Source organism: Raphanus sativus, chromosome 3 (genome assembly GCF_000801105.2).
Source record: "Raphanus sativus cultivar WK10039 chromosome 3, ASM80110v3, whole genome shotgun sequence".
In the NCBI taxonomy this organism is placed as follows: domain Eukaryota; kingdom Viridiplantae; phylum Streptophyta; class Magnoliopsida; order Brassicales; family Brassicaceae; genus Raphanus; species Raphanus sativus.
Window position 1 is genome coordinate 25,575,459 of NC_079513.1, and position 12,220 is coordinate 25,587,678.

Below are 12,220 nucleotides of genomic sequence, written 5' to 3' on the forward strand. Positions count from 1 at the left end.
GGATTGGAAGTACTTGAATGTTAATGTAAAGTTTATTAGTCTACTGATTCTATGATAATGTGGTCATCAAGCACGCATGAACGTTGCATGTGTTTCACGACGCATTACATTGATAGAAACCATATTAATGTTAAGCTATTTTGAAGAGGGAACTAGCTAGTCTTCCAAAAGAATCAGCTTTACTCTGATTCTGTGGTCCATAAATGTTGCATGTGTCTTGCGAATCGCATTGCACTGATAGAAAGCGGAGGTTGAACAACAAGATCCTAGCTTTTGTACCACCACCTTCAGATTCAGGTAAGTATAGCTTCTTGAGTCATGTAAACAATGGAGATATGAGAACATTTCTTTCAATCACATTAGATAATGCTACCAGCAATGATTTAATGCAAGAGATGTTAAAGCTTCAGCTTCTTTTGAAGAACAATTTGTTATGTGGAAGGCAGTTTTTTCATGTTAGATGTTTATAAAAAAAGACTTGAATTAAATCACTTAAATTGTATCACAAAATTAGATGATTCTATTTTAATTTTTTTCTTAAATGATACAAATATATATAATTTAGCATCAATTACAAAAGGTGGTGTTTTATTAAGTTATTTGACATCAATTAATTAAATGATGCATTATTTATTAATTTGTGCCACTTCTATAAAATTCAGAGCCGAAAGATACTAAAATGGATCAGGTCGAAACGACGTAGTTTTGTTAGCTAGAGTAGGAAAACACTTTTGAATTTTCGAGGAGGAGACATGCCCTTCGTCGGTGGCAACACCCGCCGTAGTCCCCCCGGCTGTTATAAAACATAAAATATAGTTTGAATATGTATATATTTTATGTTTAAAAACATTTAGAAAATATTTAATTTTAGTTTTTATATTTTTTAAAAAAATTGACATAGTTTAAACTATTTTAAAGAACTTGTAAAAAGTTAAGAGTTATATGATATCTAACAAAAAGATATCAAAACTTAAAATTTATAAATATTTTATCTAATGTGAATAGTATAACTAAACTTCAAATCTATAATAAACCAAATGTAAAACATCATTGTAATAAATTATCCATACAAAAACTAACACCAAATCACATCAATTAATTTTAGTTTTCTCTACCATCTTTCACACCATTTTCTTCGGATGGCGTAATAAAATCTTGGTCAAAATCTAAAAATGGAAAATAAAATAGCGTAACTGGTATTATTTATGATAAAAAAAACAGAAAGTTTAATCAAAATTTTAAAATTTACCAAGATTTTTCTAATTTGTCGCTTCATCATTTTTGGAATATTTTTTTGGAAAAAGCATTCTCTAATTAACTAAAAAATTTAAGTATATATAAAACATAATTAAAAACTAAACATAAGTAAAAATAATATATTAGTTCAACCAGTAATTCGACCGGTACCGGATTCTGAACTTTTACGAGTTTTATTAGATTTTTAAATTTCACAAAATCCGAACCATATTTATTTTGGATCACTGGATCAGAGTTTCAAAATACTGCTTTTACCTCAACTAGATATCTAAGATTCTAGTCCCAGGGGGGCATCATCGAGCCCGATCAGATCAACATCGTACAGTCCAAGAAACAAAAGGTGTGTTTGGAGTTAGGATATCAGCTTTGTTGTGACTTGTGAGTTTATTTGGCGGGGACTTTTCAAATTATACTATCGCGACATGGCCGGTCGGGTCCATAATTATAGTAAAGTTGACCGGAATCTGGCTCTTACTCAAAAGACAATACTACCACTGACGACTACTCGAATTTACAGAAAAACCCAAAGAAAAGTCCAGCGTGGATCATTCAGTTATATAAAACTCAGAGCCGAAAGAAATTAAACGGATCATATGTAAAACGACGTAGTTTCGTTAGCTAGACTAAGAAAAAAACACTTTGGAATTTCCGAGGAGGAAGAGGAGAGACATGCCGTTCATCGGCGGCAACACCCGCCGTAGTCCCCCCGGAAGCGGAAGCGGAAGCGGCTGGGGCCAATCCCTTCTCCCAACAACCTCTTCATCCAAATCCAAACTACCGATCAATCGAAAACAGCGAAAACGAACAGCTCTCATCAACTTCCTCTTCGCCAACTCCTTCCTCCTCATCGCTCTCGTCATCTCCCTCCTCTTCCTTCTCCTCACGCTCTCCCACTTCGGCGTCCCAAAACCGATCTCCTCCTCCTTTTCCAGATCCAACCGATTCGCAAAGCCGCGGAAGAGTATTATTACCAACCGGAGGCACGCGAACGGTTCGCTCTCCGGCGGCGCCGTCGTGGACATCACCACGAAGGATCTGTACGATAGGATCGAGTTCAAGGACGAAGACGGAGGTCCGTGGAAGCAAGGGTGGCAAGTGACGTACAAGGGAGATGAGTGGGAGAAAGAGAAGCTGAAGATCTTCGTGGTGCCTCACTCGCATAACGATCCTGGGTGGAAGCTGACGGTGGAAGAGTATTATCAGTTGCAGTCGAGGCATATTCTCGACACCATCGTTGAGACTTTATCTAAGGTGACGTGTCACTAAACTTTTAAAATTGCATTTGAATTTTTTTTTTTTAATTTTAGTGTGTCACATTTTTTTATTTTTTTGGTATTAGGATTCTAGGAGGAGGTTTATATGGGAGGAGATGTCGTATCTGGAGAGATGGTGGAGAGATGCATCGCCTAGTAAGCAGGAAGCTTTGAGTAGCTTGATCAAGAACGGGCAGTTAGAGATCGTTGGAGGTGGTTGGGTGATGAATGATGAGGTGTGTTTCTCTCTCTGACATGCTTTGATTTAAAAAAAAAAGAATTGTGTTGAGATGAGCTAAGTATCTTTTTTTTTTTTGATGTTGTGTGCAGGCTAATTCACATTACTTTGCTATAATTGAACAGGTATATCATCCTGCTACTCTTTACTTTCCAATTTTGTGCACTTGTTTGTTTTTCTAGAAATTTTGACTTTTACTGAAACAAAGATTATGTTGAGTTGATGACAGTGGTTACTGTATTTCTTATTTTATGTTTCCTATTCTGTTCTAATTCATTTTATGTTTCTTCTAGCCACATCTGGTTGGCTATGGTTTGACATTACCTAATACCTCGTTTGAGCTGAAAATTCTGTTTTTGGTTATGTGTAAATAAAGAGCATGTGATGTTGGTTATGTGTAAACAACATCTAGTAGAGATAATGCTAAGTTTAGCATTGTGTTTGTATCATGTATTTTTTTTCTCCTGTTTGGGTAAAGTATCTCCCAAGAGTGTTAGTAGTACAGGCTTTTCTTTGTGTAAAGTACATTTTCTTATTATACCCGCGGCTCTGCTTTTGTATCTGATTTTGTTCTTGACTGCTTCTTCTGCAGATCGCTGAGGGTAATATGTGGCTGAACGACACAATTGGGGTTATCCCTAAGAACTCATGGGCCATAGATCCCTTTGGCTATTCATCAACCATGGCTTATCTCCTCAGGCGTATGGGTTTCGAGAACATGCTTATTCAGAGGACTCATTACGAGCTCAAGAAAGAGCTTGCCCTGCACAAGAATCTGGAATACATTTGGCGTCAGAGTTGGGATGCTATGGAGACAACAGATATTTTTGTTCATATGATGCCTTTCTATTCATACGATATCCCACACACTTGTGGGCCAGAGCCTGCAGTTTGCTGTCAGTTTGATTTTGCGCGGAAGCGTGGATTCAAATATGAACTTTGTCCATGGGGAAAGCACCCAGTGGAGACTACACAAGACAATGTGCAAGAGAGGGCATCAAAGCTTCTGGATCAATACAGGAAAAAGTCTACCCTCTATCGAACCAATACTCTTCTTATACCTCTGGGAGATGATTTTCGGTTCATCAGCATGGATGAAGCCGAGGCTCAGTTCCGTAACTACCAGATGTTGTTCGATCACATCAACTCTAATCCTAGTCTAAACGCAGAGGCAAAGTTTGGCACTCTGGATGATTATTTCACAGCACTAAGAGAAGAAGCTGATAGAGTAAATTATTCTCTTCCTGGTGAGGTTGGCTCTGGTCAGGTTGTTGGTTTCCCTTCTCTGTCAGGTGACTTCTTTACATATGCAGATAGGCAACAAGACTATTGGAGTGGCTATTATGTTTCAAGGCCTTTCTTCAAAGCTGTTGATCGCGTGCTTGAGCATACCCTCCGTGGAGCTGAGATCATGATGTCGTTTCTGCTAGGTTATTGCCATCGAGTGCAATGTGAGAAATTTCCTACAAGTTTTGCTTATAAGTTAACTGCTGCAAGAAGGAACCTAGCTCTTTTCCAGCATCATGATGGGGTAACTGGAACTGCTAAGGATCATGTGGTACAAGATTACGGCTCCCGGATGCATACTTCACTTCAAGACCTTCAGATCTTTATGTCTAAAGCAATCGAAATCCTCCTTGGGATCCGCCACGAGAAAGAAAAATCTGATCAATCCCCATCACTCTTCGAGGCAGAGCAAGTGAGATCAAAGTATGATGCTCAGCCGGTTCACAAGCCAATTGCTGCACGTGAAGGACATTTACACACAGTTATACTATTCAATCCATCGGAACAGACGAGAGAGGAGGTAGTGACTGTAGTTGTCAACCGTGCTGAAATCTCGGTTCTCGACTCGAACTGGACTTGTGTCCCTAGCCAGATTTCTCCTGAAGTGCAGCATGACAAAACCAAACTGTTCACCGGCAGACATCGACTTTACTGGAAAGCTTCCATCCCAGCTCTTGGTCTGAGAACGTATTACATTGCTAACGGGAATGTGGAGTGCGAGAAAGCTAAAGTGTCTAAACTCAAATACGCTTCAGAGTTCGACCCATTTCCTTGTCCCTCTCCATATTCCTGCTCAAAACTTGACAGCGAAGTGACTGAGATACGAAACGAACATCAGACTCTTGTGTTTGGTGTTAAGAACGGCTTACTCCAGAAGATAGTCCAGAGCAATGGACAAGAGACTGTAGTAAGAGAAGAGATTAGTATGTACTTTAGTCCAGGTAGTGGAGCTTACCTGTTCAAACCAAGCGGTGAAGCTCAACCCATTGTTCAATCCGGTGGAAATCTAATCACCTCAGAGGGACTACTAGTCCAAGAAGTCTTCTCATACCCTAAAACCAGTTGGGAGAAATCCCCCATCTCGCACAGCACCCGGGTATACACTGGAGGTAACACGCTTCAGGATCTAGTGGTTGAGATGGAGTATCATGTTGAGCTTCTCGGAGAAGACTTCAATGACCAGGAACTTATTGTCAGGTACAAGACCGGTATCGACAACAAAAAGGTCTTCTACTCTGATCTCAACGGTTTCCAAATGAGCAGGAGGGAAACTTATGAGAAAATACCTCTTCAAGGAAACTACTACCCAATGCCATCTCTCGCATTCATCCAAGGATCCAGCGGTCAGAGATTCTCTGTACACTCTCGCCAATCTCTTGGCGTTGCAAGCCTTGAAGATGGTTGGTTGGAGATTATGCTGGACAGACGGTTGGTCCGTGATGATGGACGTGGTCTCGGGCAAGGAGTGATGGATAACCGAGCAATGACCGTTGTATTCCACCTTCTTGTGGACTCCAACATTTCTCTGGCGGACTCTGTTTCTAACGTTAACCCGATGAACCCTTCCCTTCTCTCTCACCTCGTAGGTGCGCACTTGAACTATCCCATAAACACATTCATTGCCAAGAAACCGCAAGACATATCCGTGCGTGTTCCGCAGTACGGTTCATTTGCTCCTTTAGCCAAACCATTACCGTGTGACCTCCACATTGTGAATTTCAAGGTTCCACGTCCATCGAAATACTCTCAGCCATTGGAAGATGACAAACCAAGGTTCGCTCTTATCTTAAACCGTCGAGCTTTTGACAAAGCGCATTGCCATAAAGGAAGAAGAGCAAACTGCACAAGCGTGGCTGATGAACCAGTGAACTTCTCCGACATGTTCAAAGATCTTGCAGCTACAAAGGTGAAACCAACTTCATTGAACCTTTTGCAAGAAGACATGGAGATTCTAGGGTACGATGATCAAGAGCCGCCTCGAGATGGAAATGTCTCGATCTCTCCCATGGAAATACGAGCTTACAAGCTTGAGCTACGACCTCGCAAGTAAAAAGTTCACAGTCAACATTGATCCTTGATTATTTGGCTGGTACGGCCCCACAAGATCATTGACTAAGTGATTGAGCTCAGAATCAGCTTCATTGCTAAAAAAGCTGGTCGGGAAACGTTAACTGTCGAAAGAGAGAGTAGAAGCCGGAGAGCTGTCCATGTAAAACTACTGTAAGACCTTAGTTACCTAATTTTCCTTTAAATTACTTCTATTTTCTTGGAAATAAATAGATGGATACAATCAAATCATCAACTTACACATGCAGTGTAACTGATTAGTTTACTGACCATGACTCTGTTACGTTTGGCTACCCAAAAGTTGTAAGAAAGTGTTAAAAGAAAACTCTGATTGTATTGATCTTCAAGAACGGTGACAATAGAAAGAAAAGCCTCAACTCTCTCTCTAACATGACATGAACATGATGACCAATAATTTGATATCGCCTCCTAGACACACTCACTTGACATATAAAGGAGATATTCCTTCTCGTCACACAGGCTCCTGATCCAACACTCTATGTGCGCCAGTCCCCTTTGTCTTATTGACACAATAGCAACTACTTCTACTAGACTCCTTGCCCGCCAAGTAGTCTTATTTAGTCTCCTTCATGGGCTTGGACTTAATCTTCCTTCAAGCCCCTTCCCTCCTTACGTCCTCTTCTCTTGTAATGATAAAGGATTGGTGGGTGCCTTTCCTCATACGTAACAGACTCTCAGTACAACATTCATCATCAGCAGGCTTTACCATAACTCTGATATCTCCTAGAGTTCATAAACTCGGTGAAGTAGGTAGGTGGAGCATGTAAGCCTTTGATCTCCTTGTACTCTCTCCACCACTTCATGAAACTGCTTTCCTCCAAGAATATCTCTGGCGAAACCTCACGCTTTTCTATCATCTTCCACACGTATTCTTCAAACCTCATGAGCTTTTCAAACAACACCTCTCTCCCCACCAATTGTGTGCTCAGATCATTGTTTAGAAGTATAGCTTCCTCAACTTCAGCCCAGAAACAAGAATCAAACATCAAAAGATCACTCAAGTCTCTCCCTTCCCATCTCACCGGTTTAATCTTTTGTTTAATCTTCTCCGCCTCAAACCATTTCTCGAGCATTTCGTAGTGGCGAGACCTTCCAGTGGTCCGATACTCTCTCTTACCACTGAGGTAATACTCAGCAATGTCGAGCGGCTCGACTATCCGTCTGTAGTTGTTCCCCGCGAAGAGAGACCTGGTCTTGAGAAGTGACTTTTCGCTCTGAGGCATCTTCTCCACTTCTGCAACCAATGATCTCCAGTACTCGTTTAGCTCCTTTTTGCGCCTCTGAAAAACCATATCCACCGTTGAATTAGGAGACTTCATCATTGTCTTGAACCGGTCGTAGTAACCCATCTCGCTTTTCTTTTTGTACCACTCTAAATACATCATTTCTATTTTCATGTGGTTTAGCTTCGTAAGCGGATCATAACGCAGCTTCTTTTTCTCAGCACGTTCCGCCATTCGGTTGATAACGCCATCATCAATCATCAATCTTGGATCCACCGCTGACGGTTGAGCCAGACGACCAAGAACTTGGCCGTAGTCTCTCCAGCCTAGTAGTACATCCCCATTATTAACGCCGCTTAGTAACTCAGTGACCGTCTCAGGGTCGTCGATACAAATGTACTGGGAGCCCAAACAAATCAAGAACGTTCCAAAAGGCTTGAAACCTTGGGTTATGAGTGGCTGTGCAGCGTCAGCCACGTGAAGGAAACATGAGTTCCTCAAGGAGTTCTCAAGAATCTGTTGCAGCTTAGCGTCTCCAATTAAAGGCGAGCCAAATGTGATGCACAAGGGACGTCTTAGTTTTGGGTCGATTGTCTCTAGAAGCCATAGTGTAAAGAGAGAAGCGACCGATCCTCCTAACACAGCTCCGGTTATGATCACATGTTTCTCGGACTTTAGCAACTGCAGAAAAACAAATATGATGTAGAATTGGAGTATAATTATGTTATTGTGTTGTGCATTAATGAATTACATAGAGATGTATAGACAAGATTTAAATATGTCTCTAACTAAAAATAGAAATTATCTAAACAGGATAGGATTTATGATATTTCTGGTTATTTCCGGTTTGAGCTTCCTATACTTCATGGATCTCACTTTTTAATCGGATTTTAGCACTACAAAAGAGATAGTGCACAAAATACACACCATGTCTTCAATATATATATATATGACTTTTAAACATAGCTTTACTTTCAAGAATTTGAATCGGTCTTTTTCTTTGCAAACTGGTTTTCATATAAAGTTGGTTGACTTGCTAATAAATGAGTCAAAAGAGAGTAGAATTGGATCGAAAATTACCTCTGATTTGAGGTGAATAAGATCGTTTTTGGCAGAGTCAAAAAGCTGATAAGCAGGTGTGTGAAGGGAGAATGAGGGGATATTCTCAAGGGGGATCTTCTCAAGGCATAGAAAATGAAATGGATTCTGATCTGGTGTCCCAGAAAGAGGAGTGAGAACAGAATCTAAAGGATAGTTTGTGTGAATCGGCTGTGCGACGAAAACCACAATTGTGTACCTCGCTTCTTGGTAAGTCTTGAATACTAGACCTGGAGCTTGATTACGATTGGTTGATTCATATGCCTCAGAGATTCTACGCCATGACTTTTGTAAGAGACCGGAGTTCAACATAAGCTTTCCAGGCTCTAAATATTTTCTATGAATGAAAAAAAAAGAAGTTGAGAATTTAGTTAACTGTCTAAATAACAAGATTTCAAGAAAACAACATATATGTTTTAAAAGGAAATATTGAGCTCTGGATAAACATTAGTCTTGCCACCAAAATGTAAGTAATTACCTTATCATATTTAGATTACTTAAGATCTGCTTATTATGTTATGTTAGCGTCTGATCCGTAATTGGTTAAAGTTCTATAGATACTCATGATCAAGCCTTGGGTTGAGCAATGAGTAATTAAAATAAGGAAAGCGAAAAGAGTATCAGTGATACTTACAGTGAAAAAGAATCCATGGCTTGAGGTAAAGCTGTAGAGAAGAAAGTTACAAAGATATGGCTGGATATTATTGAAAGAAGACAGACGATGTTGAAAATGAAAGTTTTCATTTTTCAAAATGACGAGACCCTATATAAATAGCTAATTATTCCGCGAATAATTTTTTTTTTTAATATTAATACTTTCTCACTTTTCCGCGAAAAAGTAAAGAAAAAACAGGATTCGTTCCACACACGCTTTCGATACGATATCTGTAGTTGACGTTGACGCAAGTGTATAATACAATAAACACATTTGCATTTCAATACAGTATCACTAGCTCTCATCAGTCATCACTCGCGTAAACAATAAATACCCGTAATAAGTGAGTTTACTTTTAAGTTTTGAAACATTTCAATCATTTGATGATGGATCTCTCATCTTCAAGACCTTCCTGTCTGATCTTCTAAATATATAGGCCCTAACAAAGCCCAACATTGAGCATATTTGGGCTCTTGCCTCAATATATTATTTTGGGAATCTTGGACATATTCACGGTTGTTCGAATGCAATAGTTCTTCTACCGCAAGGTTCCGGTTAGAATGAGAACACTGGGATTTGCTTTGTACACGAGTGTATTCGCTGTGGGGAGTTTCGATAGCGCTGCGATCGTCAAGACTTACATGAGGTCGACGAGTGGAAAACATAACTTAACTGGTAGTAAATGAATTTACCCATATGTTTCCGTTTCATATTAGTTATGGTTAGATATGTAAACAAAAACTAAAAAAATATTTAATTTTATATATTTTCTAAATAAAAATATTTCACCTATACAACTAATCACATTTCAAATAATAGAAAAAATAGTATATAAAATTAATAAATTCAGCATTAAAAGTCACTTAATTGACTTTTGTTTAGGTGTCAATTATAGAGAGAAGTTAATAAAAAATGTTATAATTTGATTAGTTGAGAGATTTTAATTATTTTAATTTGATCTAAAATAAAAAGTAAGTCTAAAACTAATTAATATCACTTCTCAAATAATAGTATAGATAAATGTTACAAATAATAATTTATGGTAATTGATTGTCAAAATTATAGAAAGTGTAACAATGTTTGATTAATTCAGTTTATATATAGATACTACATAAAATAATTAATAGAACACAATTTATCAAAATCTGATCTTATATTTGTATATGAAACATTATATTTGTATATATCTATCTTATTAAAGCTGAAGTACAATTTCGGTGTGTTTGGATACTTGGATAAGAGTATTAAAAAAATTGGTTGTGTTTGGAAACATTGATTGTAGTCTTTTAAAAAAAAAATTGTTTGGAAACAAAGATAGTAGTATTAAATAGAAAAAGTAATGGGCTTAAGTTATTAAGTCCATTATAAAAGAATGTTTTCAATATATATAAGAAAAATACAATACAAAGCCCAATTGGAAATACCAACTCAAATTATGGTTTTTATATTTCATATTAAGTTTTTAAAATATAATATATGTAATTATTTATATGATGATACATATTAAATACTATTAATTATATGATAACTTATATGATGGTACATATAAAATACGATTAATTATATGATGAAGTTATACGATATATAATAATGACTAAGGATGGGTTTTCAGACATCCATACGGGTTTGGTTCTGATCGGTTTGCGTTTCGGGTTTTCGAGGTCAAAGTTTCAGTCCTATTAGGATGTTTCTAAATTTTTGTTTGAGTTTGATTCGGATCTTTGCGGGTTTGGTTTGGGTTTGGATAACCTATTTAAATTATTTTTAAAGTTTTAAATCACTATATATTTAAAATTTCTCAAAATATATAAATAAAGTAATATATTACCTATAAATTTAAATAATATATGTCAGAATACCTAAGCTTAACATATCAATTGGTTTGATTTAAAAATTTGGATACGAAATCAATAATTATTTTAAGTATTTTTGGTGATTTGAGTATACTTTAACTATTTCAGATATTTGTTTTTGACTATCTATATATATTTTCAAGTATTTTAAACCAATTTAAAAGTATCATTCTTGATGTTTTATATACATTAAATATAAAAAAATTAATATATAAGTATATAAATCTATTTTTAGATAAATTCAGGTACACGAATACTTCGGTTCGGATCCGATTCGGTTCTCTAACTAACAAAATTTTGAATAATTCGAATATTTAATCAATTTATGTTCAAGTTTGGTACTATATTTACGGATTGGTATCAGTTCTGTTCTTCGGATTCATTTTGTCAAACCCTAATAATTACATGAAAAACAAATATCATCATATTTTTTAAAATATACATCCTCGGAGGTGCGGAGATCAAACTCTATAATTATTTATTTTAACAACAAGCCAAATAAATATGTTGATTGAAAAGCGAATAAAACAAAACTAGAGAAATACATAGTTTATCAGAGATACTCTATGTGTCGAATTTATTATAATTTTTTTTATTAAAATAAATAAATTCAATAATTACAAACAAATAATATATTTATAAAAGTGAAAAATAATACCCGCGCTTTCGAAGCGCGGATCAAAATCTAGTATCTTATTAAAGTAGAAGTACTTTAAGCTTTTGTTTGGTAATAGGGATAGGAGTCTTTAAAAAAAAAAATTTGTTTGGTAACAAAGATAGTAGAGAATTTTGTTTTTTCCTTATTTAAATGATAGATTTAAGTATTTAATGTCTTTCCTAATTTAAACAATAGATTTCTTTAATAGAATGAATCTTATCCAAAATAAATTCCTTTATAGATTTTTGTTAACATTTTTATATTTTCAATATTTATTAATAAAAATAATAAAATAAAAATCACACATCAAAATCAATTTATATATCATATAAATAAAATATAAAATATTTTATTTATAAATTGTTAGTATAACACTTTTATAATATAAGTCCAATTAGTTATAAATATTAGATTTTTATATGATACACTGTGATATAATAGACGATTAAAATCACATAATATAACTATTTAAAGTAATAAATAAAAAATTTGTTTTAAAATGCTATACTAACAATTATGTAATACATATATATATATAGATATTATCATTAGAACAAAGAAAAAAATTGAAGTGAAAGCAAATATTTATACGGCCACGGGTCAAACTATA

The 12,220-nt window shown here is 36.2% G+C and overlaps 2 protein-coding genes across 3 annotated transcripts; one reads left to right on the forward strand and one right to left on the reverse strand.

The window, feature by feature from the left end:
* The first annotated feature begins 1,830 nt into the window (after window positions 1–1,830).
* On the forward strand, window positions 1,831–6,296 carry LOC108847660 (alpha-mannosidase 2). The gene is made up of 4 exons (XM_018620968.2): window positions 1,831–2,508; window positions 2,597–2,746; window positions 2,841–2,873; window positions 3,341–6,296. Exons 1-4 carry the CDS (start codon window positions 1,927–1,929, stop codon window positions 6,083–6,085), a joined length of 3,510 nt encoding a protein of 1,169 aa, XP_018476470.2. The 5' UTR covers window positions 1,831–1,926; the 3' UTR covers window positions 6,086–6,296.
* A 120-nt stretch (window positions 6,297–6,416) lies between these two features.
* On the reverse strand, window positions 6,417–9,232 carry LOC108844901 (senescence-associated carboxylesterase 101). 2 transcript variants are annotated; one of them, XM_018618186.2, is made up of 3 exons: window positions 9,079–9,232; window positions 8,427–8,781; window positions 6,417–8,027 (listed from the first exon to the last, which is right to left on the reverse strand). In XM_018618186.2, the coding sequence occupies exons 1-3, from the start codon at window positions 9,186–9,188 to the stop codon at window positions 6,816–6,818; spliced, it is 1,677 nt and encodes a 558-aa protein (XP_018473688.2). In that variant the 5' UTR covers window positions 9,189–9,232; the 3' UTR covers window positions 6,417–6,815. The 2 variants fall into 2 exon arrangements, with proteins under 2 accessions (XP_018473688.2, XP_018473689.2); XM_018618187.2 differs by lacking the exon at window positions 9,079–9,232 and adding an exon at window positions 8,923–9,058.
* Window positions 9,233–12,220: the final 2,988 nt, after the last annotated feature.

Bases quoted from the DNA above. Each gene is read 5' to 3' on its own strand.
- LOC108847660 (XM_018620968.2), top strand. From the start codon at position 1,927: ATGCCGTTCATCGGCGGCAACACCCGCCGTAGTCCCCCCGGAAGCGGA. The intron at 2,509-2,596 runs GTGACGTGTCAC...TTTTGGTATTAG, and splicing joins TCGTTGAGACTTTATCTAAG to GATTCTAGGAGGAGGTTTAT. The intron at 2,747-2,840 runs GTGTGTTTCTCT...TGTTGTGTGCAG, and splicing joins GTTGGGTGATGAATGATGAG to GCTAATTCACATTACTTTGC.
- LOC108844901 (XM_018618186.2), bottom strand. From the start codon at position 9,188: ATGAAAACTTTCATTTTCAACATCGTCTGTCTTCTTTCAATAATATCC. The intron at 8,782-9,078 runs GTAAGTATCACT...TTTCATTCATAG, and splicing joins GCCATGGATTCTTTTTCACT to AAAATATTTAGAGCCTGGAA. The intron at 8,028-8,426 runs GTAATTTTCGAT...GTTTTTCTGCAG, and splicing joins TTATTCACCTCAAATCAGAG to TTGCTAAAGTCCGAGAAACA.